Source organism: Wasmannia auropunctata, unplaced genomic scaffold (assembly GCF_000956235.1).
Source record: "Wasmannia auropunctata unplaced genomic scaffold, wasmannia.A_1.0 LD336046.1, whole genome shotgun sequence".
Taxonomy (NCBI): domain Eukaryota; kingdom Metazoa; phylum Arthropoda; class Insecta; order Hymenoptera; family Formicidae; genus Wasmannia; species Wasmannia auropunctata.
In genome coordinates, this window is record NW_012026844.1 from 69,013 (window position 1) to 94,149 (window position 25,137).

General features: G+C 34.9%; 6 protein-coding genes and 1 long non-coding RNA gene across 12 annotated transcripts; 4 read left to right on the plus strand and 3 right to left on the minus strand.

Annotated features, from left to right (window-relative positions):
* The first annotated feature begins 160 nt into the window (after window positions 1-160).
* On the plus strand, window positions 161-2,175 carry LOC105451706 (alpha-L-fucosidase-like). The gene is made up of 6 exons (XM_011692316.1): window positions 161-512; window positions 620-871; window positions 955-1,317; window positions 1,436-1,654; window positions 1,767-1,996; window positions 2,074-2,175. Exons 1-6 carry the CDS (start codon window positions 188-190, stop codon window positions 2,170-2,172), a joined length of 1,488 nt encoding a protein of 495 aa, XP_011690618.1. The 5' UTR covers window positions 161-187; the 3' UTR covers window positions 2,173-2,175.
* A 96-nt stretch (window positions 2,176-2,271) lies between these two features.
* Window positions 2,272-5,322, plus strand: LOC105451705 (alpha-L-fucosidase-like). 2 transcript variants are annotated; one of them, XM_011692315.1, is made up of 7 exons: window positions 2,272-2,633; window positions 3,215-3,582; window positions 3,663-3,914; window positions 3,996-4,358; window positions 4,479-4,697; window positions 4,800-5,023; window positions 5,096-5,322. In XM_011692315.1, exons 2-7 carry the CDS (start codon window positions 3,318-3,320, stop codon window positions 5,186-5,188), a joined length of 1,416 nt encoding a protein of 471 aa, XP_011690617.1. In that variant the 5' UTR covers window positions 2,272-2,633; window positions 3,215-3,317; the 3' UTR covers window positions 5,189-5,322. The 2 variants fall into 2 exon arrangements, with proteins under 2 accessions (XP_011690617.1, XP_011690616.1); XM_011692314.1 differs by having other exon boundaries at window positions 2,272-3,582.
* On the minus strand, window positions 5,303-7,551 carry LOC105451704 (cytosolic non-specific dipeptidase). Its single transcript, XM_011692313.1, has 5 exons — window positions 7,466-7,551; window positions 6,705-7,155; window positions 6,096-6,524; window positions 5,539-6,012; window positions 5,303-5,466 (listed from the first exon to the last, which is right to left on the minus strand). Exons 1-5 carry the CDS (start codon window positions 7,498-7,500, stop codon window positions 5,422-5,424), a joined length of 1,434 nt encoding a protein of 477 aa, XP_011690615.1. The 5' UTR covers window positions 7,501-7,551; the 3' UTR covers window positions 5,303-5,421.
* LOC105451703 lies at window positions 7,066-7,598 on the plus strand. The gene is made up of 2 exons (XR_974610.1): window positions 7,066-7,151; window positions 7,462-7,598. It is a non-coding gene; the product is annotated as an uncharacterized LOC105451703 (long non-coding RNA).
* A 1,898-nt stretch (window positions 7,599-9,496) lies between these two features.
* Window positions 9,497-14,677, plus strand: LOC105451710 (Hermansky-Pudlak syndrome 3 protein). Its single transcript, XM_011692328.1, has 4 exons — window positions 9,497-9,975; window positions 10,138-13,391; window positions 13,482-13,596; window positions 13,676-14,677. The coding sequence occupies exons 2-4, from the start codon at window positions 10,170-10,172 to the stop codon at window positions 13,855-13,857; spliced, it is 3,519 nt and encodes a 1,172-aa protein (XP_011690630.1). The 5' UTR covers window positions 9,497-9,975; window positions 10,138-10,169; the 3' UTR covers window positions 13,858-14,677.
* Window positions 10,329-18,817, minus strand: LOC105451709 (peroxisomal targeting signal 1 receptor). Of its 5 annotated transcripts, none has more exons than XR_974612.1 (9): window positions 18,312-18,503; window positions 17,478-17,836; window positions 16,973-17,390; window positions 16,343-16,886; window positions 16,105-16,273; window positions 15,882-16,039; window positions 15,623-15,790; window positions 15,403-15,523; window positions 10,329-10,409 (listed from the first exon to the last, which is right to left on the minus strand). XR_974612.1 is itself a non-coding variant. In XM_011692326.1 (8 exons), the coding sequence occupies exons 2-8, from the start codon at window positions 17,811-17,813 to the stop codon at window positions 15,484-15,486; spliced, it is 1,833 nt and encodes a 610-aa protein (XP_011690628.1). In that variant the 5' UTR covers window positions 17,814-17,836; window positions 18,700-18,817; the 3' UTR covers window positions 15,161-15,483. The 5 variants fall into 5 exon arrangements, 3 of the variants coding, with proteins under 3 accessions (XP_011690628.1, XP_011690626.1, XP_011690627.1); XR_974611.1 differs by lacking the exon at window positions 10,329-10,409 and adding an exon at window positions 15,154-15,329; XM_011692326.1 differs by lacking the exons at window positions 10,329-10,409; window positions 18,312-18,503 and adding an exon at window positions 18,700-18,817 and having other exon boundaries at window positions 15,161-15,523.
* Window positions 18,818-21,174: 2,357 nt separating this feature from the next.
* LOC105451719 (ejaculatory bulb-specific protein 3-like) lies at window positions 21,175-22,504 on the minus strand. The gene is made up of 2 exons (XM_011692343.1): window positions 22,236-22,504; window positions 21,175-21,561 (listed from the first exon to the last, which is right to left on the minus strand). The coding sequence occupies exons 1-2, from the start codon at window positions 22,438-22,440 to the stop codon at window positions 21,395-21,397; spliced, it is 372 nt and encodes a 123-aa protein (XP_011690645.1). The 5' UTR covers window positions 22,441-22,504; the 3' UTR covers window positions 21,175-21,394.
* Window positions 22,505-25,137: the final 2,633 nt, after the last annotated feature.

Sequence of the window (25,137 nt, forward strand, 5' to 3'; positions counted from 1 at the left end):
GTTCATGAAAATGTTAAATTATATGCTATATTATATTTATATATATATAAATTATACATTAGCGTCGATCAGTAATGTGATCTTTGTCTAAAAAAATTATGAAGTGTCGATCTAATCTAATCTCAAAATATGATACAAAACAAATAACATACAGAAATAGATTATAGAACCCTCACCGAGATTTATAATGCAGCCGATAGGAATAAAAGACTCGTCCAACACCCATTGCTTTCATTACAAGTTTCTTGGCAAGATGATGCTTATGCATATCTTGTGCGCCGTCCTAATCCTCTATGTGTCAGTAGAGGCGAACGTTAACGTGATAGGGGTTGAGGATAATAACTTTGTGCCATTTTTAACAAAAGCACCAAAATATGATCCAACGTGGTCTAGTCTAGACAGTCGACCGCTTCCATCCTGGTACGATGAGGCAAAGTTTGGAATCTTTATTCACTGGGGTGTATTCAGCGTGCCCAGCTTTAGTTCCGAATGGTTTTGGAAGCATTGGAAAGGTTGAACATTTACTTTCCACCTTAGTTTCTATATTTTCTATAATAAAAAATACTATGCCCAAGATTAATGTGATACATCTTATTTAATTTTATATATGATGTTGCAGATGAAATTTTTACTACAAAATTGCGGGACTTTATGAAACAAAGATATCCTCCAAATTTCACTTATCAAGACTTTGCGCGAGACTTTACTGCTGAATTTTTTAATGCTGCCGACTGGGCAGAGTTATTCCAAGCGTCAGGTGCAAAGTATATTGTATTGACAAGCAAGCATCATGAAGGATACACATTGTGGCCATCAAAATATTCATTCAGTTGGAATTCTATGGATGTGGGACCTCAAAAGGATCTTGTTGGTAATAAAGATGTTTATCTAATAATAAGATTTCGTTTTAAGTATAAAGATCAATATATAAATATAGCTTTTTCTGTGAGACAGGTGAGCTGGCAAAAGCTATTCGAAACAGAACAGATATAAAGTTTGGCTTGTATCACTCCATGTTTGAATGGTACAATCCTCTCTATATGACAGACAAAAGCAATAATTTTACAACAGATACATTTGTGACTCAGAAAATAATACCAGAATTATACGAGTTGATAGAAACGTACAAGCCAGATATAGTTTGGTCAGATGGAGATGGAGAAGCACCGGATTCTTATTGGAAATCAACGGAAATTTTATCCTGGCTATACAATGAAAGTCCTGTGAGAGACACAGTGGTGGTGAATGATAGATGGGGCATTAATATTTCATGTCATCACGGAGGTTTCTATACATGTTCTGATCGATTTAATCCTGGTAATTTATTATTATGCTTATTGCGATTATATATGATTAATTATTAAAGTGTATTAATAGAAATTAGTCGATAATATTTTACAATACCTGATTATTGTTAACAGGAATGTTTTTCCAGGTGTACTTCAACCACACAAATGGGAAAATTGTATGACTATTGACAAAAAGTCTTGGGGATACCGTAGAAATGCCGTTTTATCGGAGTACTATACATTGGCAGGATTAGTGAAGGAGTTAGTAATTACTGTAAGCTGCGGTGGAAATTTACTGATGAATGTCGGACCAACAAAAGATGGCATCATTTCACCAATATATGAAGAAAGACTGCGCGGAATGGGTACACGTCTTTCGTATCTTATCTTATTTTTTTTTTATTAGTGACTAGATTGATTCAGATATCAATTTTGTATATGTAATAATCTTAATACAAGTAAATTTGTTGTTTTAAGGCGCTTGGCTAGCGATTAACGGCGAAGCTATTTATGATACTAAGCCTTGGCTAGCACAAAATGATACCTTAACAGGAAGCGTCTGGTACACATTAAGTAAAAATGAAAACCAGCTCTATGCCTCAATTTTAGAATGGCCAGAAGATAATATTTTATTATTAGGCTCGCTCAAACTTCCGAATAATTCAGCTCAGATAGATTTACTTGGTTATTCATCATCAGGAATTCCTGTGAGTACATTGTTACCTATACCCATATAGGTATTTTATAAAGATGGTGATAAAATAATTTTGTGTGTTCATTTCAGTGGAAACAATCCGGTAATAAGCTAGAAATAAGTTTACCAGCTAATGCACATAGAGGTCAGCCAGCTTGGGTATTAAGGATGAAAGAGAAAACTAATTAAATATAAGACAGTATTTTATATATATAAATGTTAGATTTTCAATAATATATGCGTATATTTAATATATACATATGTAAAATATATGCATTAAGAATATATTTCATTTTATAGACTGATATCAATATAAATATTGTCAGTATAAATCTCTACTGCTTTCTCTTACTCTCCTCTTATTTAAATTCATACGATCCTGTTTTCATGAGAAGTGAAACAAATCGAGATGAATCTCGTTCTCGACAATTCTCGAATTGTGCGATATAAATGTTCGTGAAATATTTGTGCTACGCGGTTGGTAGTGAATTATTGTAGGATATATCATGGATATATCATATATGTTGTATGCATCAAACTGACAGCCATTAGCACAATAGCGCATAGCATTCGTAAAATTAAAACAATTTCATATTGCTAAACACAATAGATATTTGTATAAAAAGGAGAAAATTCTGAAGAATCATAATGTATCATTTTTCGCATGAGCAATTTTGTTATCTACATCTACTCCCGATCTAGTCTTTTCCTTCTATTTTATAACGTAAATTGTATATCAGATGATACTTTAATTACATTGTATTTTATAAACATGATAATGAGACCAAGATGCGAACGTGATATTATGGTCAATTCTGAAAGATAATGTAGCTGATGAGTAGATAACATTTACATTAATCAATATAATAAAAAGGAAATACTAGTTATATGACAACAAAGCTCATTGTTAAATTTACAATTACTATTTTGAAATATATGTATTGTATTTCAATTTTCGCAATTATGAATGTGATTCAATTATTGAGGAAATCGATTTACGTTAGTGTATTAATATGACCAAACGTAATAAAAGATCGAATATTGTTTGAGAGAAAGAGAGAGAGAGAAAGCTCCCAACACTTTTGTAGCATTATAGTTATAGTGTTTTGTAAACAGTATCCGCTTAAATTTGATATACAAGTTACTAGCACTCGATTAACAATACGATGCCTGTTCTAAAAAAAATACACAGCAATGATCTAATCTAATCTCGAAACACGATACGAAACAGCATACAGAAGTAAAATCTTCGCCGAGATTCAATACAACGGAATGGAATAAAAGATCCGTTTGACGTCTGTTGCTTTCATTACATCAAGCCTTGCTGGATCAGAATGATGCTGTTAGTACATATTTTGTGCGCTGCGTTGATTCTTTGCGTGTCAGTAAAGGCGCATTACAGCGTGATAGCGAGAACGGATGAGGAGAAATTTGTGTCGATTTTAACAGAAACGCCCAAGTATGTTCCAACTTGGCCTAGTCTAGACAATCGATCGCTACCAGCCTGGTACGATGCCGCAAAAATTGGAATCTTTATTCACTGGGGTGTATTCAGTGTGCCTAGCTTTGGTTCTGAATGGTTTTGGAATAATTGGAAAGGTACTATTCTTTTTATACTCATAAATGTGTCATGTATGTATAGACAATATTTATAAAATGTTATTTGTATGATGTTGCAGACGAAATTAACTCTACGAAATATTCCGACTTTATGAAGCAAAGGTATCCTCCAAACTTTAGCTATCAAGACTTTGCACGTGATTTCACTGCCGAGTTCTTCAATGCTTCTGAATGGGCCGAATTATTCAAAGCATCAGGTGCAAAATATATCGTATTAACAAGCAAACATCATGAAGGATATACATTGTGGCCGTCAAGATATTCATTCAGTTGGAACTCTATGGATGTGGGGCCTCAAAAGGATCTTGTTGGTAATAAAGATGTATATCTAATAATAAGATTTCGCATTAAGTATAAAGATTCTTATATCTAATCCTCCTTTTATTAAATAGGTGAACTGGCACAAGCTATTCGTAACAAGACAGACATAAAGTTTGGCCTATATCATTCTATGTATGAGTGGTATAATCCCCTGTATATGGAAGACAAAAAAAACAAATTTACAACAGATAGATTCGTGACTCATAAAATAATACCAGAGTTACACGAGTTGGTAGAAACATATAAGCCCGAAGTAATTTGGTCAGATGGGGATTGGGAAGCATCGGATTCTTATTGGAAATCAAAGGAATTTCTGGCATGGTTATACAATGAAAGTCCCGTAAAAGACACAGTGGTGGTGAATGATAGATGGGGTAGTAATATGCCGTGCCATCATGGTGGTTTCTTTACGTGTACTGATCGTTTTAATCCTGGTAAATAACTTAAAATACCTCTCAATGCAAAATAATATATAGAATAATTTCAAATAAAGGTATGCATTGTATTATATATGGATGTGGATTTATAAATTAATAAAACTTTGTGCTTCCTAGGTGTACTTCAATCACACAAATGGGAAAATTGTATGACTATTGACAAAAAGTCTTGGGGATACCGTAGAAATGCCGTTTTATCGGAGTACTATACATTGGCAGGATTAGTGAAGGAGTTAGTAATTACTGTAAGCTGCGGTGGAAATTTACTGATGAACGTCGGACCAACAAAAGATGGCATCATTACACCAATATATGAAGAAAGATTGCGCGGAATGGGTAAACATCTTCTGTATCTTATCATATTTTTATTAGTATCTTGATTAATTAGATATTTTTTTAATAATCTTAATGATATACAACTAAACTTGTTGTTTTCAGGCGCTTGGCTAGCAGTTAATGGTGAAGCTATTTACGATACGAAGCCTTGGAAAGTACAAAATGATACCTTAACCGGAAGCGTCTGGTATACATTAAGTAAAAATGAAAAACAGTTGTATGCCTCAATTCTAGAATGGCCAGATGATAACATCTTATTATTAGGCTCGCTCAAACTTTCGAATAATTCTCAAATACATCTACTTGGTTATTCATTAATAATTTCTGTGAGTACGTTGTTACTTTTATCCAGTATATTATAAAAATGGTGATAAAATAATTTTGTATATTCATTTCAGTGGAAAGAATCCGATAATAAGTTGAAAATAAGTTTACCTGCTAACGCACATAAAGGACAACCAGCTTGGGTGTTAAAGATTGGGGCTCTTTAAAATGTACATATATTTTACTAAGAATATATTTTATATTGTATTTATTTTCAAAATATATACGAATCTTAGAAAATGACATTTAAAAAAATTTTGTTGTAATAAAAAAAGAACAAATACAAGAAATGCAGTGTTTTGTAATCTTATAATTAATTGAAATCACATCTCGCTTTATATTAATAATGTAAGGAAATACCAAGCACCTTAAGTCCCAGATAAGCGAGAAGTAACAGCAATTACACGTGAGCTACTTCGTATAAATAAGCTCCAAGTAGTTTCGTCTGAAAATAGTAAAAAAAAAAATAAGAAATGTGAAAGTTTAAAGAACTGCTAATTTGAATAATTATGCTTACCCCTTGGATGTAATTATGAACATTTAACTTTTCATTTTGAGAATGCGCACCATCGTCACCCTGACCGACTGGTAAGAGTAACACATTTTTACCAGTAACTTCCTGGAAGGTCAGGGTAACTGGTATCGAGCCACCTTCGCGAGAGAGATCGGGTTCTACATTGTAAACGTGTTGAGTCGCTTTCCGACCAGCTACGTAATTCGGATGATCAGGATTCTCGGACCATGGCTTGCCACCGTGAAACATGCTCACGTTCATGACATTCGGGCTACCTCTCTCCTGCCATTTCTTATTTATATACGCGATCACCTTCTCAGTTGTCTCGTCCGGAGTCATGTGAGGCACTATTCTAGTCGAAAATTTGCCAATAACTTTACTTGGAATTACTGTTTTCGCTCCTGGCTCACTGAAAGCACCCTCTATCCCATGAATAGATAAACTGGGTTGTCTCCAACGATGCATTAAGAGCTTAATCTGCAAGAATTAACATAAATCGAGATGTTTATTTAACGTACATTTCAGAATTTATATAATAGAGAAAATATACATGTGCATACTTTGTCTTCCTTATGCGCTAGTTTTGATGTTCCAACTGTTTCCCTAAATTCATCTACATCAAAATCAATATCCTTATAACTGGCTAATTCGGCTTTTGTTATTTCTGCCACTTTATCGTAAATGCCGTCTATTAGAATGTGACCGTTAACATCGACCAGGGTGTTCATTAAGTAAATCAAATCTGCCATAGCTTCATGTACGCATCCACCAAAGGTACCGCTGTGTAAGTCTTTAGCAGCGCAACTGACTTCTATCAGGAAATAGCAGATACCTCGCAGGCCATAAGTGACACATGGTTTCTTAGTCCCCAGCCAATAATTGTCGGATATGCAGACGTAATCTACGTTCTTTAGAAAGCTGTCTTTCCTTGCCCAAAGAAGTTCATCCAAACCTTCACTGCCACTTTCTTCCATACCTTCGAAGACAAACTGTGAAAAGATTCCAAAAGTGATTAAGGTTAATGTAACATTATAAAATAAATGTAATATTATAAAATGTAATACATAATGTATATAAACTTTAATATTAATGTAATGTAATATTATTAAAAAAAATGTTAGTTAACAATACCAAGTAAAGCATTTATCCTTTATTTTCATAGGAAATACCTTGATATTAACAGGAATATCAACCCCAGTTGCTTTGTAAGCTTGCAATGCATGTATCCAACAAAGAACTGGCCCTTTGTCGTCGGTACTGCCTCGACCGAAGAGTTTTCCATCTTTTTCGGTAAGGATGAAAGGATCAGTATCCCATCCATCCTTTGTCAGCGCAGGCTGTACATCCAAATGTCCATATAAAACCACAGTTTTCTTCTTTGGGTCTGAACCAAGAGTTCCAAGTAACACATGAGGGAGTGGAATTTCACTGCCATCAGGGAGAGTCTGTTTCCCTACATCAGCCAATTCCGTAGTTGCTCCAAGATTCTTCAGCTTCACTTCTGCCCACTTCATCATTTTAATTATTTCGCCTCTGTGATCTGGCCATGCTGACACAGACTTAATAGCTACTGCCTCTTTCAAAGTATCTATATATTCTTGTTTATGTTCATCTATATACCTGCAAGAGAGCAAAAAAAGAAGAAAAATTAACAAATTGTAAGTATAAAATATATGACGTAAATTTGATCATAAGTAGGATAAGAGAGAAAGTGGATAACAGAATGAGATATATAGCATTAATTTTTTCTGCTTCGAATACGAAAAAGACGACCATATTGTAACATAACATTAATATATATTGCTTAAGTATTTTTATTCGTATTATTCCAATATAGATATACACATTAAATCTGCCCAAAAATTTTTTTCTACAAATACATTAGCTTTTGTAAAGTTAGAAATATTTTAAAAAACAAAGCAAAACATACTTAAACAAGGTTTTCAACGCTGATGGTAATGCCATGGTTATTTTGTTAAAACACAGATGAAACACAGCTCGAAACGCTCGAATTAACGCAACTGCCAACTCAAGCCGTCAAGTCTGGTATTCTTATCATAAAAGGTGTGTCTCTCGCTTTTCCTGTCTGTTCTCTCACTCTCCCTCTCTCTCTCTCTCTCTCTCTCTCTCTCTCTCTCTCTCTCTCTCTCTCTCTCTCTCTCTCTATCTATCTCTGCAAAAATGTATTACAAAATCCACGATAACACAATACTTCTGTGCAGGAATGCAGAGATACTGGACAGTGGACACTGATTAGAACAGCAGCGATATCTAATCGTTCGAACATGGAATGCATGGAACCAATCAAAATACATGTCACATAGAAACTCATGAAAATATGGCGTTCCAACTTATTGTGTTTTGCGCTTACGTCATAAACGGTTAAAAATGATCGTTAGTTATTTGTCTGCATTATCGTTCCTTTATGTATGTCAAACAAATACTCATATATCTACTGTCATATGACTGCAGAATACAAAACATTGGCGTAAAATGTCCCTTAATTTTTAATTTTTTACTCCTCTCGCAGTAACTTTCTTTCTCTCTGTAATACAATCAACTGTGTTTGACGTATTATATGCTTATCTTATTCTACGTATAGTATTTCGCAGGTAAAATGTTTTATTTGATCATAAGTAGGATAAGAGAGAAAGTAGATAACAGAATGAGATATATATAGCATTCATTTTTTCTGCTTCGAATACAAAAAAGACGACCATATTGTAACTTAACATTAATATATATTGCTTAAGTATTTTTATCCGTATTATTCCAATATTTTACGCAAGTAAGTATAAATTTAAATACATTTTCATATAATTAGTGATTTCATATAATGCATTCTTCTTTTAATTTCTTTTTTAAATTAAAGATAAAGGTGCATTAAAAAAAATTTTAATACCGCATATTAAGTTAATTTTGACTAAACGCGTCGATTAATTTAATCAGCAATTAATTCAATCGACGACGATTACACATTACCTATGGCAAATCTCACTATATATTTGTTGTCCTTATATCTAATGTAATCCTATATTTATTATCTAATATAATTCTATAATCTTTCTTTTCATGTGCTAATTTAAACAACAATAAATTTATCTGTTACTAATAAAATAAAAATAGACTTAATAATTAATCAGCAGAATTGCAAAACTTCTAACTATATATACGATTCGCTATAAATTCCCTATAAATTTTAATCCTTAGAAACAGATTTGTTTCTTTATTAATTTCTTTGTCAACAAAGTGCTGCAAGTATTGCAATTATAACTGCACTGATCATATGTTAATTGAAATCTGTAAAACTATAGTTCGTAGTCTTATATTTAACATGATTTTAAATACGATTTTACAATTATTTTAGATGAAATCTTAAGATTATATAAGAATAAAGATTTCTTAAATATAAGATCGAACCATAAATACTATAATCTCGAGATGCCGCACAGCCTTTTATTGGCTGAATAGGCCCTTGGGATCAGAATTGGACTTAAGACGATTTCTTGAATACAAGATCGTGCTATGAATACCGCCCTAGCGTAACTCTATAGGGACTACAATATTTTCTTTATTTCGTCCTTGATTTCAAGTAGGACGCAATATAACTTCTCGCGTCTACGTTATACGCTGTATCGAGCGTTTGTCTGACATGAGTGCATTCACCCGAAAACTGTCCCTGCAGTACGCATGTCGCGCGTCGAAGGGACGGCTCGAGCCATCCTGTCGACTGAGCTTGACTCCAACATTGTCCCTTGCAGCCGAGCTGTACTTTTCATCCCTTCTCTCTTTCTCCCACATGTCTGATCCTATATATCTGTTTCTTTTTAAATGCAGAATGCAAGCATAATGTGCAGAGAATGCACAAGGCGATGCATGCATCGTGCTGTCAAGCTCTTCGCGCGCAAGCGCAATTTGCAATGTCAAACACAGACCGACTCTTTTCCTTCTCTCTTTCTCCCTCCTATTGTGCGTTAGATAATCGTTCACGTCGAATGAAACGCACCTCGAGCATGACGCCGGCCGCGGAGAATGCGCCGCGCGATCGCGCTTGTTGATGCGATTCGCCACGCCTGTACTCTGCCGTGAATTCTCCGCCGTGTGTATGCGTTGTGCGTCGCGTCACGTCGTCGCTATTTCCGTGAGATCGACGCACAATCGACGGAATGCCAGTGAACGCGTCCGCGGCTTCACCGGCCCGTGGCCCCGTAACAGGATACCCGGCGGAACGTCGCTCCTCCACGAACCGTGACTCCGTGCGCTGAGCCGCATTCCGTTGGCGTGCACTAAGCAAACGTTGACTCGAATGCTCAGACGACACACTCATCATCGTCAATTGTCAACGAAAAAGCGGAAGCTTTCAACGAGGAAGAAGTGTGACTATAATGCCTGTGTTACGCTACGTGCGATACCGCAATCCTCGGAGTTGTTAAGTCCTAGGTAAATTATTATAGTAATCTATTATAGGTATAATAGATATGTAAAGGAGAGAGAGAGAGAGAGAGAGAGAGAATTGTACCTGGCGTATTCTATTATACTTCTAGATATCTTCGACTTGCATAATAACTCGTATCTGAGATGGGTCCTTTTAACATTTTATAGATAGACGATAAGCTAAAACGGAGCGCACAGAGATGGTACGCGTGATAACGGTGCACAATTTCCTGGGGCAGAATGTCGCCCAGATCGAGGAACCCACGGCGACGTGCACGGCGACCAGCCAGGGACAGGAGATGCTTCTGCTGGCGTTGCCCACACACTGCGTGGAGGTGTGGGAGCTGACGAACTCGGACGTTAAGCTGCGCACCATTTTTCCCACGGTGGACATGATTAATCAAATGGTACACTGCACCAGGGGAGATTACGTCGTGACGCTGGAATCAAAATATCTCAGAGACACTGCGAGCAATAATCATGCAAATAAAGCTACTTCTAATTTTGTAAGGATTTATGTAAATTGGGCTATAGAAAAAGACCAGAGTCAGCCAATGCGCGCCAGGATTGCCGGTCGAGTCACGCCGAGTTTAAATCGACCCCTGAACAGCTTGGAGATGATAGAGTTACCGCTGAGCGTGCAACCTACATTGATCGCTTGCTGTCAGTGCACTGGAAACTTATTGGTAGCCTCGGGGAACAGTGCCATTCTGCACGAGTTCAAGATCGAGACGCAGCAAGTATCAAAGATGAAGTTTATAGATTTTGAACCTAGACCATGGTCATTGGGATTCACATTCACACCTACGCGCATGGAAATCATGGAAGATTTTATAGCAATCATGGATAATGCAAATTTATCCGTTTTTCGTCTCACTAACTCAATGTACGAGGATATTGACCAACTTAGCTCTCTAACTTCCACTTCTTCTTCCGTCGACAAGACGTCCATATCCACAGATTCGTCTCTCGTAGAAAATAGCAGTAGCCTTGGAAATGACGATGCGTCGCTGCAGGGAACAAATGTAAAGCACAAATCTACAGATCAAGATTGTCAATACGCGACACCTGAAAATAACGAGACAGCGTTAACTAATGTAAAATCTAAGGATAAGAAACACAAGGGCACAAAAGGAAGTACGTGGTATAAGTCGGAAGTAGGCGAATTGAACAGAGCAAGGGCAAGTAATAATAAGAATTACATAGACTGGGAGCACTTAATATGTAACGAAAAAGATGAGATGCAAAGATTAATCGCACAAGGAATTATTGATCCCTCTTCACAGCCATTGACAGTGAATCTACCATTGATAAGCTTAGAAAGAGCTGTTCCAGGTCACGCTCTCAGCCCTTTTGTACTAAATTCCGCGGACATAAGAATCTTCATCAAGACAACCTCACCTGATGTAGGCTGGTCTGAAAATTATATGATAAAAAATTTGCTATGTCTAAAAATCAACGCCGGAAATAATAATGCTCAGGTAGACGGAATTCTAGAAATTTTCAAATGCCTGATATTGAAGCCGTTGTATATGAAGAAGGAATGTAACATCACTGGCGTGAAGAAATCTATGTTGCGATCTGACAAATATAGATACTTGCAAGGTGTAAGTTGCTTCCTTTGTACTACGCAGGAAGGATACCTGTATCACTTCCCGGCGACAAGCGACGGTTCTCTGGATGTGACGTGCCTGACCACTTATTCGTTCACCGCACCTGTTCACCACGTAGCGCTGGAGCACACGGTACTTCATGCACTGACCGAGGCTGGTCTCGAATCATACACATTACGTCTTTCTCATCACATCGCGAAATTGTCGAATAGCACAGATGGTATCAGAGCGACCTGTCCTAGTGTCATCGAACCGATAAGCCTGATCGGTTTAAAACCGTTCCTGGGAATACAGAAGCTGTTGCATACGAAAAGCTATATAATTCTGCTGGCTAAAGCCGACAGTTCTTGGACCATGTACTCTTTGAATCTACCTAAATTCGAGAACGTGTACTTCGATATATTGAATGCAGCGAGGAATCATAAATCCTCTAGTCCGAGCACTTATCGGCATTTGCTGGGAGAAGCGCACGCCTTGATACGCTTAGCGAAAGATGTTTCCTACATTGATGAGGAATTCGACGATGCGACGCACAAGAACGATCTCAAACTGAAAAATCTCTACAATCAATCGTGCGCGTTGCTCGCGGACTACTATATACGATCGGAGAGCGAATCGGATTGGGATTTGTGTATTCCTTACTACAAGATGTCTGGGCTGAAGCCTTCGGAAGTATTATCCAGGAAGTGCAGTCAGGACGCACCGGGACTCTTGACGTACTTAACGGATGCGCTTCTCACGATGAAAAGCGGATCCGAGGCGGATGCGCTTTTTCAAGGACATAATGTAATAGAGATTATCTGCAAGCTGGAGAAAGAGGATCTGTTGAAATTGATCTTCGGCAGTTCTGTGCTGAGAGAATACGCCACCGAGAAACTGATAAATTTTCTGCTAACGCACGAAACCGATGACATTGTCAAACTCGCTTTGACGCTCTTGTACATCCAGGCCGACAAACAGGAGCAAGCGGAGAAGGCGTTGGAACCAGTTTCCGTGCGATGTATCAGACAGATTGTTTTGGAACGCTGGGAACTACTGTTCGATGTGACCGCAATGAAAAAGAGGAGTCCCATGATTGCTACTTTCTCGGACTTCGCCGGTATCTTGATGCTCATAAAGAACACTACTTTCGCCGATATCCTGATACAGCTAATAGAAGACGAAGCCGCGCTGTCGTTGCATCAAATCATACAGGTGTTCCTAGAATATTTACCGTCGAGAGTCGGAAGAGACGGACACAACGCGGCCGCCACCTTGCAAGTTTTTCTCGAAAAATATCTACACAATTATTTCAGTTCGAAATTCATGATGGAGTGGCCGCCAACTGTAAATAAAAATCAGATACGATCAGACTTTGCCCTCATTGAGGCTTTCAAATTATTAGTGCGATCATATTTAGGCAAATTAAGTCAAACAAGAGTGTATAAAACTGATCCCAAGGAGGATCAGGAAGAAAATGACAAGGAATACTTCATGTTCGCCAAATATCGGCCGAGCTATCTGAACAAAATGCCACCGTACGCCAAAGATTACCAAAAAATTTTAAGCATGAACGACTTTAAGGATTTAGCGAATTTTAATGACGCATCGGAGACCGAAAAGATTATACCAAAGGAATTGTTTAAGTTGCAATCTGTACTCGCGTGCGAATTTCTACCGATCGAATGTTTGCATGAGGTCAAACAATTTCTCGAAACGCAAAATATCGATGGAGATTTATCTCTCAAAACATTATGCATTCAAAATACAGAAGAAGTAACGACAATTCTAATGGACAATTATCCACAAGCTGTAGTACAGTATGCGAAGGTATTTGTAACATACAGTAGCATGTGATATCGGATTGTCATCTAAACGTTTTCCTAAAAGATAATTTATTATCTTTTTACCATATTTCAGGATAAATATACGAAGGATACTGAATGGAAATATCTTATTGAATTAACGCGGGACAAAATTGCTGCTTCAACGACGCAACAGGAGCTACAACTCTTGTACACGCAAATTATGAAAGGTAAGTTTAACATAATATGATTAGAATGTGAAACAGATGGTATGTAACAAAAAATGATCTTTTCTTTCTGAATTTATAGAGATCCTGAATTATTTGCCGCATGCATTGCCTATGAAAAGTCTACATCGCATCTTACCCAGAGACGATATGGCAGAATTCCAAAGATGCACCGAAATGTGCAATCAAATTATGCACGCGGATCATGTAAAATCATTGATAATGGAAACCGGACAACAACTTTTGACAACTCTAAAGTTGTGAAGATAGGTTGCCATTAAATATCGTTTGTTAGCTAATTTCTAGACAAGGAAATGATAATGCTAAGGAATTACGAATGTGAATTCCGATATCACGTTTTAACAATAATATTACGGAAGACTACTTTGTGTGCACTTATACTCGCAGATTAACCATTTCTACAAACATTTTAAACATATGTTCCTGATTAATGCAGTCACGTAAGCTGATGTTCGTTAGTTAATAGTTGTGCCGATGCACGCATTTTTAACAATAACTTTCATCAATTATTATAAAAAATTTCGAAAGAAAATAATATAAATAGAATTCGTCTATAATTAACTGTTGAATCGTTCTATATAGATATATTATATTACGACTAAAAATGTAAACTCTGTGCCAGAGCAAAGGTGTGATGTAATAACTTCATACATAAAGATTTATAAAATAACGTGTGCGGAAATTAAAAATTTGGAGCGCATTATATCTATATAAAAAAATATTTGTAATTATTTATTGATTGCATTTAGAAATAATTATACAAATGTTTGAATAATCTACAGATCTAGATTATATATCAACATTTTTCAAAGTTAATTATTAATCGAATTCATTCTGCTCTGGAACAGAAGATATATCTTTAGTAAAATGAATTTTATTAAAATAGTTTTTATCAAATCTGTTGATCCTAATGAGTAGTTTTACGTAATCAATTTTTGAGTGTTACAAATCATGTAACTTTGATGTGCCTTTAGCAATGATTTCTCTTTATTGTAAATCTAATTATGTTAAAATAATTAATAATATTTATAATTCATCATAAAAATAAATACATTATAACCTAGCAATTGCTTTTTTACCTTATATCTTGTCCATAATTTTTATTCCTAATAAGATTCAATAACTACTATTAGACTGATTAATAAAAAATAAACAAAATTTTTATCAATGTTATTATTATATTAGTTTCAGTATATGCATAATAAAATGTAAATGTTTAATATAGGCATATCTTTGTGACAAAATAAAGATTAATATTAGAATAGAATAACAAGATCTAAATTTGAGCAAGAAGATTTAGAATATTTTCAAAAGAAATAAATATGATACAACATCTTAACAGTTTTACGATAGATTCAAAATATATATTTTAAATTAAATACCTACTTTTTTGAAAAACAAAAATAGATTTGATTCTATTCAAATAAAATAAAAGAGGAAATGAAAGGTACTGTAAGATATTGATAAATTTCCATAGCTAGTATATAATAAAAAAAAATTATCCTATATAATATTTGTTATTCATAATTATAAATTAAATTTAACGTTAATCATAACTGAGCTATTTTCCCCAATTTTATATTTCTTATATATACAGAATATCAAAGTTAAAGAGTCAGTAATAAAATTACACAATATATTGCACAATAAAAGTGCTATAACTCAACAATATCTTGAATCATCTATTTGTATATACATTCTCTGCATTTAGCTGTCTGAAATATCCTAGACTTAGTTTTACTAAACGCTACAATATATTGAAAAAATATTTTATTTTTTATTGATTACCTATGTAATCCCGAATGTATTCCTGAATAATCCACATAAAAATGAACCACTGTAATAAACCTTGAATGCACTTGCGCTCATCTACATTATTTCAAATTCCTTATTTAGCCTTGGCAAATCTCTAGAAGAATATATTATAGATATTTTGAATATACGAATAACTGTTTTATAAAGAGTTTATAAATTATATTAACAATTAAAATATTGCATCGATTGTTACCTATTTTCTATGGCTTCCATCAACTCATATTTATGCATCAATGATATAACTAATCTTAATGTAGACCATATTGTGTTCGACATTGTTTTAGGAGGTGCATTACTAGCTTGTGGACCTCTTCCTGCCGCTTGTTGGTTCAACGCTATCAAAAGATGCTCGCCTGCCTCTCTGTAATATAACACATAGTTTTAACACAATAGTTTCATTAATGCCATTTTTTTATAGCTTGAGCATTATATACGAGAAAATCTATATTTACTTATACGATGCAAGGTTAACGCAAGATATGCCCAGATTGTAACGTGCTCTAATAAATCCAGGCGATAATTCTAAGGCACGATGATACGCGTTCACAGCTTCCGCTGATCGTTGACCATTAGCTAGAGTGGCTCCCAATCTATTCCACAATCTGGAATCCTTTCAAGAATATACGTTCGAGCGTGTTAGTTCGATTCATTACAACAGAAATAGATTACACTTACATCAGGACGCACGTGCAACGCTGCTTGAAAACAATCCACAGCTTTGTTGTAATCATTCGATAAATTAAACAATATACCTAATCCACACTGTACGTCCGCATCAATTTCGTCCCGAGGATTCATTCTCGCGGCTTCAATATATAAATCTTTGACCTCATCGTATACTTTGCTACAATGAAATGGCATGTAAAAAAAGTTTTTTAATATTAAAAATGACTTCTGATTAAAAATTACTTACTCATATAATAAAGTAGATACGCTGAAATTTGGATGTTCATCTTTTTTTAGATTAGATTCTGGTCCAGCGAGATGTTTGTATTTTTCATTCTTTAGTAACCATTCCTTTAATGTTAGGCAAGCTTGCTTTTGATAAGACTCATTTGCGTAAGAAGCTGCTAATGCCATGAGAGCGACACTGTTAGACGGATCCAAGCACAGGCAACGATTTAGAGCAGAGATGGCCAAAGGATCCTGCTCATTCTCAGCTTGTGTCTTGCCAAGGAGCAGCCAGGCTTCGATGTTATTTTCATCCTGTTGGGCGGCAGCTTCAAAACAGAGTACAGCGCTCGGTAAATCTCCCGCCTCTAGTCGTCTCTTGCCTTCTGCCAAAGCATTTGGCAAATCTTTCATTGGATTTGTCTCAGAGAAATCATATTCCTTATTAAATGGATCATAATATGTGTCGAATTCTGATACCCACGGATGCATAGAGGAGATCCCATCTGCAGAGATTTTGTCCCATTCGTCTTCAAATCGCTTCCATAATGACTTCATATTGTCCTCTGAAATATCAGTCATTCTTATATTAATAATCATGTATTTCAAGCTAAATAAACTTATTTTCAGAAAAATAAATTAAAAATATTACCTGTCGTAGGATTTTCCTTTGCAAACTCGTCTATCCATGTACCCGCAGCTTCCAATTCTTCTTCTACTTTATTCAAAACTGTATTATCATTGAGACTGCCTGCATTATTTTCTATGAATTGTTCTGTCCATTCCTCGCTTGTACCTCTCAGATTGATCGCTGTCTGATTGCTTTCTATTGGAATGTCACCTTGTCGTTCCATAAATTTCATGAACTTTGAATATGCAAAATTTGGATCCTCATCTTCCGTCTGGTTAATATCATTTTTGTCCTGTACAGAGTCCGTATTACATTCTAGAAAATCTTCTGCCCATTTTGGATCTAGACCAAATTCGTGAACATTGTCGAGATGCTGGCCTTCCCCTTGAACAGGTAAAACTGCAGACGCATTCCATGTATCGTCTTTTGCACGAAATTCCTGCAATTCATTTGCAAGAATTAAATTTTTTTACAATGCCAAAAACAAGTGTAATCATATATACAGCTATACATCTCATGAAATTACGTTTGGAGGCCTAAGGCAAGAATCCCAAGCTTTGTCCAAGTCATTCTTCAATTCCGTTATGATCTCAGGTCCAGCTTTTGGAGGATGAATATTCTGATCAATTTCCCTCATTTCCTGCATTAGATTGTCCATTCGAAACGTCTGTGGACAAGCAGGTTCCTCCAAAAATTGTTGGACCAATTGATCTGCGTCCGGTGTTGGAAAAGCCTCCGACGAACTGAACGGCCGACGAATTCCTTCCTCCTTGAAGCCATGATCTTGCACGTAATGCGATGCGAGACGTATCAGGGAGTTGGAACCTCCACATTCTCCTTCGACTAGCTCACGGAATGCCATTTTTCTATATCGTTACTGGATTCCTGTATCAAGCAATAAAAACGTTTGCTATTTTATTTTCTTATATACCCCATATAGAGACACCTGCTATATCGTCTGCATTAAATGTTGAGCATACATTGAGCCCACCAGAGAACAGTTAAGAAACATCTAACAACATGATATGTGGCGCGTTTACTGATAAGTAAAAAAAATAAACATACATTTTATGCGCATGAAATGTAATGCAGAAAGTTATGGCAAGCTGTACAGAAGTAATGTATTGTGCATATGAAGCGTCGATCGCCATAGATAGGTAATCGCGAAGACTTTAGCCTTGTAGAATCGTTCAACGACAAGAAAATAGCTGCGATCAGCTGCGATCGAGTGCTCGATATCCGAAGTTAGGGCACGAATATAAAAAAGAAAGCTCGAAATGCATAAAGTTAGCCAGTTAATTTCTCGGGAACCGTTTCTGGCTCACGATCCGCACGTAAAAATGACGCTCGACGGAATCACCTCGGTGTTTTTTCGCCGCTCCCGTACGTCCCGTCCTTGTTGTGACACACTTCACGCTACCGTGACGTGCGTTTCGTCCAGCAAGATTTTGACGTTCGAGACTTTGTACCGGAACAACTGGAGATGTGGAGGGAGACACGCCGGACTTGGATTCTCGCCGATCGAACGCGCGCAATAGATCGGAGTATAGGCTATATAGGAGCAACTGGAGCAAGAGAGAAAGAGACAGACAGACAGACAGACAGAGAGAGAGAGAGAGAGAGAGAGAGACAAAGAGAGAGAGAGAGAGAGAGAGAGAACGAGAAAAAAGAGACAGAAACTTAAAGCTATCGAATATGGGGCCTCGTTGAATTTTCTCAGATTTTCTCTAGTGAGCATGAATACGTACATCTAACTTCTCTTCGAAGAGACGTTAATTTAAAAAAAAAAAGGAAAAGAAAAGATATTTAATGCCTTTTCGTAAAGAATTCGGAAGCAACGCGCTCGTTTCGGTTGCATTTCCAATATACACCTTGCCTACACCTCGTAAGAAGCCATCGCGGTAAGAAGTGCACACTCTGGCCGTGACGAGCCAAAGAGGTTGGCGGGACTGCCGCAGGTCATGGCGGGATTGGCGGGCCGGGTAGGCGACGGAGTGACGACGCGAGCGCTGATTGGCTCGCGGCCTCGATACCTGCTTGCGATTCTCGAAGTTTTGAACGTGCGATATTGCGATTCTCGAACTTGCCATTCCAGTTACCGGGACGCGGTCGGAGCAGGTACGAAATTGTCCCGTCTCCCGTATTACGGTTCCGTATCGCGCATTAATTGCCCGAAAAGGGCAATCGCGGACGCGAAGTGTGATCGCGAGTGTCGTCCGATTATCGTGACGTGTGAAATATCGAGTGCCGTCGCCGCCGTGTGCCATTAGCCGGGATCTCGAGGAGCCGCGACGGGTTGGGAGCAGTTGGGAGTCGGGATCATCTCTGCATATTTCGTCGTTTTCTCTCGGTCAGGTGCCTCGAGAGCGCGATAAATGCTCGGCGATTGGGTAGGTGCAAATAATTTATAAAATTGACTGTATCGTCAATAAATTAATTGTACGTCCTTAACGAATTGTATTGCGTTGGCGCTTGGCGCGCCGGAAATTCGTATCGCATGTATAAGCGTATGACGTGTATATACGGCTGATTGTAAGTTTCATAAAGCGCATGATATAGCATTTTATCCTTGTTGCCTATCGAATGTTGAACAAGGATGAAATGATCATGCGCTTCACCGGAGCGACCGGAGCTCACAATCAGCCATGTATACGAATGAAGTACGCTAGCGCCCTCGCGATCAGGAACGCAAAAAGTAGGAAGCATCGAGTCAAAGAATGCAGATGGTAACGGGAACAGAAGTGTACAATAGGTACACGTTATCGAAGATATGTCGATAAATATTAGTCGGCGGTAAATATGAAACATTTTGCTGCGTTTGAGAAGCGTACTATCATCATTTGCTCATTGTATTATTTTGTCCTTGTTTTACGTCTAATTAAAGATAAAATGACTAATAGCTGATAACGCGCTCCTTGAATGCTACCATTATTCATAAAGGCATTCGTGGAAGCGCGCTATCAGCGCTATTATATCACTATCTTTAGCGCGTGCGTCCATTATACATATGTAATACAAGAAATTATCCTGAAAATAAGCCTGAGGATAAAATAACGACGCAATAGCACTAATAGTGCGTTGCTCGAATGCCAGAGTGATAAAATAAAACGCACGTGTACGCGATATATATATATTCATATATACTCACAAATTATGCTGTATTATACATCATACATATATTATATATCACACTTACATATAAATATTTTTGAACAAGATTACGTACTTCAAATTTTGCAAAATTGAATTTTATTGAAGAAATTTCAATCGATTAAATAAAGTCTAGCGAGAATTAATATTTCATGAAAAATTAAGTTAAAAATTGACAATTAAATATATGTGATGATTGTGCGATTAATTTCGCAGTAAATATATAATTACAGTCATTTTTATAATTACAAACAGCTAGATGCTTCCTAATAATAAAATCTTCTAAGAAGAATTATTGTTTTCCGGTATTATTATAAGTCATTAGTTCGTCGATTTAATCAGTTCTAACATGCAATATTTACTTAACTTTGAACATGCAGGTATATAATTACGAGAATTAAAAATTAATTATATATATTTTCTGTACGCTCTTTAAAAATTAGGTTTTTTAAATATAAGTTTTATATTAGATTTTCTTCATTTCTGTATTATTCTCATATTCTGAATTACTTGTATTTATTGGCGTCTACAACAAAAGAAATTTGATAATTTTACAGATATTAGAAATAAAAAGCTTTAAATCATTTATAAAATAATGCATAATTTTGAACTAATTTAATAGAAGTCGAATATCTCTCTTGCACATAAACATACGCGGAAAATATCACATATATTTGTTAATTAGATATTTTTCTACTCCAGTTTGAGTTTCAGACAGATGATTTTCTAAAATTTAGTAATATCCATGTAAACATAAATTAAATAAAGGTACAAATAATAAAAAATGCAAATATTAGTAAAAATCCAACGTAATAAATGTTACATAATTGTTTGCATATGCACTACGCTTTAATAACATCATATGTTTATAAAAATGCAAAAAAATGCATTTTAATTATTACATAAAATTACTATCTCATTCTTTTTTATGTGTACTTATCTATCAAGGATGTTGCAAATATATGTAACATTCGCAAAGTAGCAAATATATGCAACATTTGCAATCTTGCGAATGTAACATATTTTGTATCGGAAAAATTAATGGTTATAATTTTCACGAAACAAAACTGAAATTAATTGTACTTCTACATTTTATTTCTACATTTTATTACATAGCATAGTACTACAATACAAGCATTACACTAATAATTATAGCATCCATCATAGAAAATCCATCTTTCTTCTGAAGAAATGATTCCGAATATAGAAGACTCAATAATTTTATAGATGATTAGTATTTTCGATTCTTTCCGCGTTCTCTTTATCGGTTATTTCAGTAATTGTCGTTAGCAGTTAACGTTCAGCATTCTTCTTTTTTAGATCCTCAATAGACTTCCTGACGAGAGCCTCCCATTGCTCAGGTTTATTTTTTGTAAAGTAATCCACTAGTGAATCCATCATTTGCTTTTGTTTTTCAGTACATCTTTTACATTTAGATTGGAGAGCGTCGCTAAAAATCTCTGAAATCAAATCAAGAAAAAACTCTTGACATATTGATTTTAATTTCTAATAAGAATAAAATTCTCTTTTTTCTTTTTCTTTCTTCATTTTTCTCTTTTGTTATAATTAACAAAAGTAGGTATGTATAAAATATTGAAAAATTAAGTTTGAAACAAAGAGTATTTGGCAAGCCGATATCTACGCAATTTTTACAAAAAATAAGATCAAGGGTTTCTAATTCCTTCGTCATATTGTTGAAATTAGAAAGTTTATTCAACGATGCAAAAGTCTCTGATTACAATCTCGAATACGTAATATTTCTTGCGTATATAGGATATCTATTTTTACTATTATATTATATTATAACGTTTGGACAACTTTTGAGCAATTTAGTGTCAGTTTTTAGGACAAGTTCTAAATATATTATTGCAATATATTTTCACAATTTTTTAATTTTTGAAATTATATTTCCCTATCTTCGAAAACATGTTCTCTCGAAATTAACTGAGAAATATTATTTATTTGATCATTTTCTTATTATTTATGATTGTCGCCGGAAGTTTCTTACTTACACACATCAATTATTAATTATTTAAAAATTACTAAATAGACTGTTGAGGAATACTTGATTTCTATAAACCAGTTAATCTGTCATAAAAATTTATTCGTTGAAATATTTTGTGTATAATTATACCTTTAAAGAACCTCGCATCTGCTGTTATACAAGGTGCCGATCCCATAAAACAATTGTAGTACTGATCACGCAATCTATCGTTCTGAAGGATACTATCGGCGTCAATATCGTCAAAACGACTGGAGTAGAGTTCTACTTCTTCCGCCAGAACTCCGCACATCAACGCAATACCCATGATCGTCACAATGTAACATAATCGAGCCATTGTTTCTTCTGTTTCTGTACGTTAACTCGTAAAGCACTGAACGATCGATTGAATGTGCATCTTATTTATACATTTAGCACGAGATAAAAAAAATGACCTAAGGTGACGAATACACCCGGCAGCCCCGGCAATATAACACTTGCATGTCTTTGATTGCAAAAGGAAAAAAGTTGACTCTGCAATCTATCGTAATCTATCTATCTAAATTATCCTTTCAAAGTCAATAAATATGTATTCGAATATATATATATATGTCTAATTAACAATGCGTTATGTAAATGTTCTCATAACCAGTTAAAGTTTTAAGTTAGGAGCGTTCATTCAGACAGTAATTCTCATGAATATAGTATAATATTTCCTTGTGAAACAACTTCATCTATTTTAAAGAAACATCCTACGATGATGTTACATTTATTATAGCAAATAAATTAAAATTAGAACAAAACTTTTTGGCGATAGGCGATCACTCCTAGTTATTCGTATCTTAAAATTTTACGGATTTATCTAAGACTGCGGATTGCTCTCAAAATTGTTTTAAATGACTGTCTTCTATAAAATATACATATATACATCCAAATATAATTTCAAATATTATCTGAAATCAAATAAAGAAATAAGAACGTTAAATGACGTATTTTATACATATTAAAAAACCAAAAACTGGTTAATTCTGTTTGCAATGATTAATGTTTTTACTACAATTTTTCTTTTGTTAGATGAAATTAATTAAAATCTTTGAAAATCATTAAAAATAACTTGTGAAACTATTTGATTTGACATCTGTCTACGAAGTTTTAAATTATATTCCAGATTGAAAAAATACAAAATATCGGAAAATCATCCCAATAGAGTTTTAGTTAGACTGCATCCAAGTCACAAACTCATTTATATGCAAATAAGTTTAGATATGTTAATAAAGCTCTCTATTTTTCGATTTTTTACAGAACTATTCATCGTTATAATTATATATCAAACAACATAAAAACATAAATTATCTTTAACACAGAATCTTTTACGAACTGATTATTAATGTTTGATCGAATCGCAATCGATCATACGTTAATAAAGAATCTTTTATGAGCTGATGATTATATATGCGTGCTCGATTGAATTCGATCAGTAATATATAATGAAAAATACAAAAAATAATAATAAATATATACTAAACATTTAAGTAAGAAAGGAATCTCATAAATAATTTAATGATTAAATAATTGGAAGACAAAATGCACACGAAGTTTCTTGGAATTAAATGTTTATCTGCATGTCAATTCTAACCTTAATACTTTTAGATGAAAATCCGGTTTATCATTGCCTTAAGTCATTTTATCGTCTATTATTTCATAAATAAGAATTTATAAAAAATCATTCCATTTCTCTATGCTTATGCCGTTTTATGTTACGTTTCATTATCATAAAATTTCATAATTATTGAATTAGAGAATTTTAAATATTTTATAAGAAGGACAAAATTAAGCATTAAAAAAAATATATTACATCAAAATCATAGTAAATATTTTCAACATAACATATTAATTAAAATGTTATTACACAATAAAAAGTGTCGACATACAATTTCTAAGGAAAACAAATTAAAATCCTTTAAAAATATCTCTTTTTATACCTTCTATTTGTATATTCTTCTTCTTATGCGCTGCAAAGAATTCTAAGAACAGAGATAAATACGAGACATGTCATAATTAATCTCTAGAAACAATGTCGAGTCCAGATATATTTTTTTTTATTTGACGTGCTAGTGGCATGTGTTGCATATTGAGTGTTACGTTTAACGTTCCTCACGTACTTTGTATTCAGTTTGCGCATTTCGCGTTGTATTATGGGTGTGTGAGTTATGTGTGTGTGTTTTACACGTTTCGCTTTTCGTATAGTGTGTTGCGTTTGCACGTTTCGCGTTTTGCATATTTCGTACTTTTATTATATTTATTATTATATAATTATATTTTTCGGTTATTAGTAAATTTGAAAGCATACGCTGTTGATATTCTAACTAACATATTGAAGAATATTGCATTGAAGTATTTATTAAATATAAGTAAAAAGTATAACACAACTACTTTCGAGAGCGCCTTTACGGTCACGGCTGGATCTTAGATGTCTAATAAATTCTACATGAATTTTTCTGAAATTCATGTACAGCCGTTAAACTGCGCGCCGATTAAATGTTTGGACTTGAAACGCAATTATTAGCTGAGGCTGGAATAGAAATATCATATTGATCTTTCTAATCAATCGATGCTTATAAGCATCTTAAAATACTGAAAAGAACTTATTGCGAAAAATATTACCTCAGCCAGGATATGAACCTGGGATTTCCGGGGCGGGCGTCTTAAAATTTTTCGCAATAAGTTCTTTTCAGTATTTTAAGATGCTTATAAGCATCGATTGATTAGAAAGATCAATATGATATTTCTATTCCAGCCTCAGCTAATAATTGCGTTTCAAGTTCGAACATTTAATCGGCGCGCAGTTTAACGGCTGTACACTCGCTCACTAAAAGGTTGCGACATTTTCTTTTTATAGGTTTCAAAACGCATTAATATTTTGCAAATGCGGACCACGATTGGTGTTATACTGCCTTTAGACTAAAGATAGTACATCGTGGTTTGCATTTGCAAAATATTAATTATCTATAAAGTATATATTACGTATATATTAAATATAAATTAGAAACCACTA

Coding starts and splice junctions, on each gene's coding strand:
- LOC105451706 (XM_011692316.1), top strand. CDS start 188: ATGCAGCCGATAGGAATAAAAGACTCGTCCAACACCCATTGCTTTCAT. Junction 1,318..1,435: donor TTCTGATCGATTTAATCCTG/GTAATTTATTAT, acceptor ATGTTTTTCCAG/GTGTACTTCAACCACACAAA. Junction 1,997..2,073: donor ATTCATCATCAGGAATTCCT/GTGAGTACATTG, acceptor TGTTCATTTCAG/TGGAAACAATCCGGTAATAA.
- LOC105451705 (XM_011692314.1), top strand. CDS start 3,318: ATGATGCTGTTAGTACATATTTTGTGCGCTGCGTTGATTCTTTGCGTG. Junction 3,915..3,995: donor GCCTCAAAAGGATCTTGTTG/GTAATAAAGATG, acceptor TTTATTAAATAG/GTGAACTGGCACAAGCTATT. Junction 5,024..5,095: donor GTTATTCATTAATAATTTCT/GTGAGTACGTTG, acceptor TATTCATTTCAG/TGGAAAGAATCCGATAATAA.
- LOC105451704 (XM_011692313.1), bottom strand. CDS start 7,500: ATGGCATTACCATCAGCGTTGAAAACCTTGTTTAA. Junction 6,525..6,704: donor ATATTCCTGTTAATATCAAG/GTATTTCCTATG, acceptor ATCTTTTCACAG/TTTGTCTTCGAAGGTATGGA. Junction 5,467..5,538: donor TTCATAATTACATCCAAGGG/GTAAGCATAATT, acceptor TACTATTTTCAG/ACGAAACTACTTGGAGCTTA.
- LOC105451710 (XM_011692328.1), top strand. CDS start 10,170: ATGGTACGCGTGATAACGGTGCACAATTTCCTGGGGCAGAATGTCGCC. Junction 13,392..13,481: donor CTGTAGTACAGTATGCGAAG/GTATTTGTAACA, acceptor ACCATATTTCAG/GATAAATATACGAAGGATAC. Junction 13,597..13,675: donor GTACACGCAAATTATGAAAG/GTAAGTTTAACA, acceptor CTGAATTTATAG/AGATCCTGAATTATTTGCCG.
- LOC105451709 (XM_011692326.1), bottom strand. CDS start 17,813: ATGGCATTCCGTGAGCTAGTCGAAGGAGAATGTGGAGGTTCCAACTCC. Junction 17,391..17,477: donor CTTGCCTTAGGCCTCCAAAC/GTAATTTCATGA, acceptor AATGAATTGCAG/GAATTTCGTGCAAAAGACGA. Junction 15,791..15,881: donor GTTAACCTTGCATCGTATAA/GTAAATATAGAT, acceptor GTTATATTACAG/AGAGGCAGGCGAGCATCTTT.
- LOC105451719 (XM_011692343.1), bottom strand. CDS start 22,440: ATGGCTCGATTATGTTACATTGTGACGATCATGGGTATTGCGTTGATG. Junction 21,562..22,235: donor AGATGCGAGGTTCTTTAAAG/GTATAATTATAC, acceptor ATTTGATTTCAG/AGATTTTTAGCGACGCTCTC.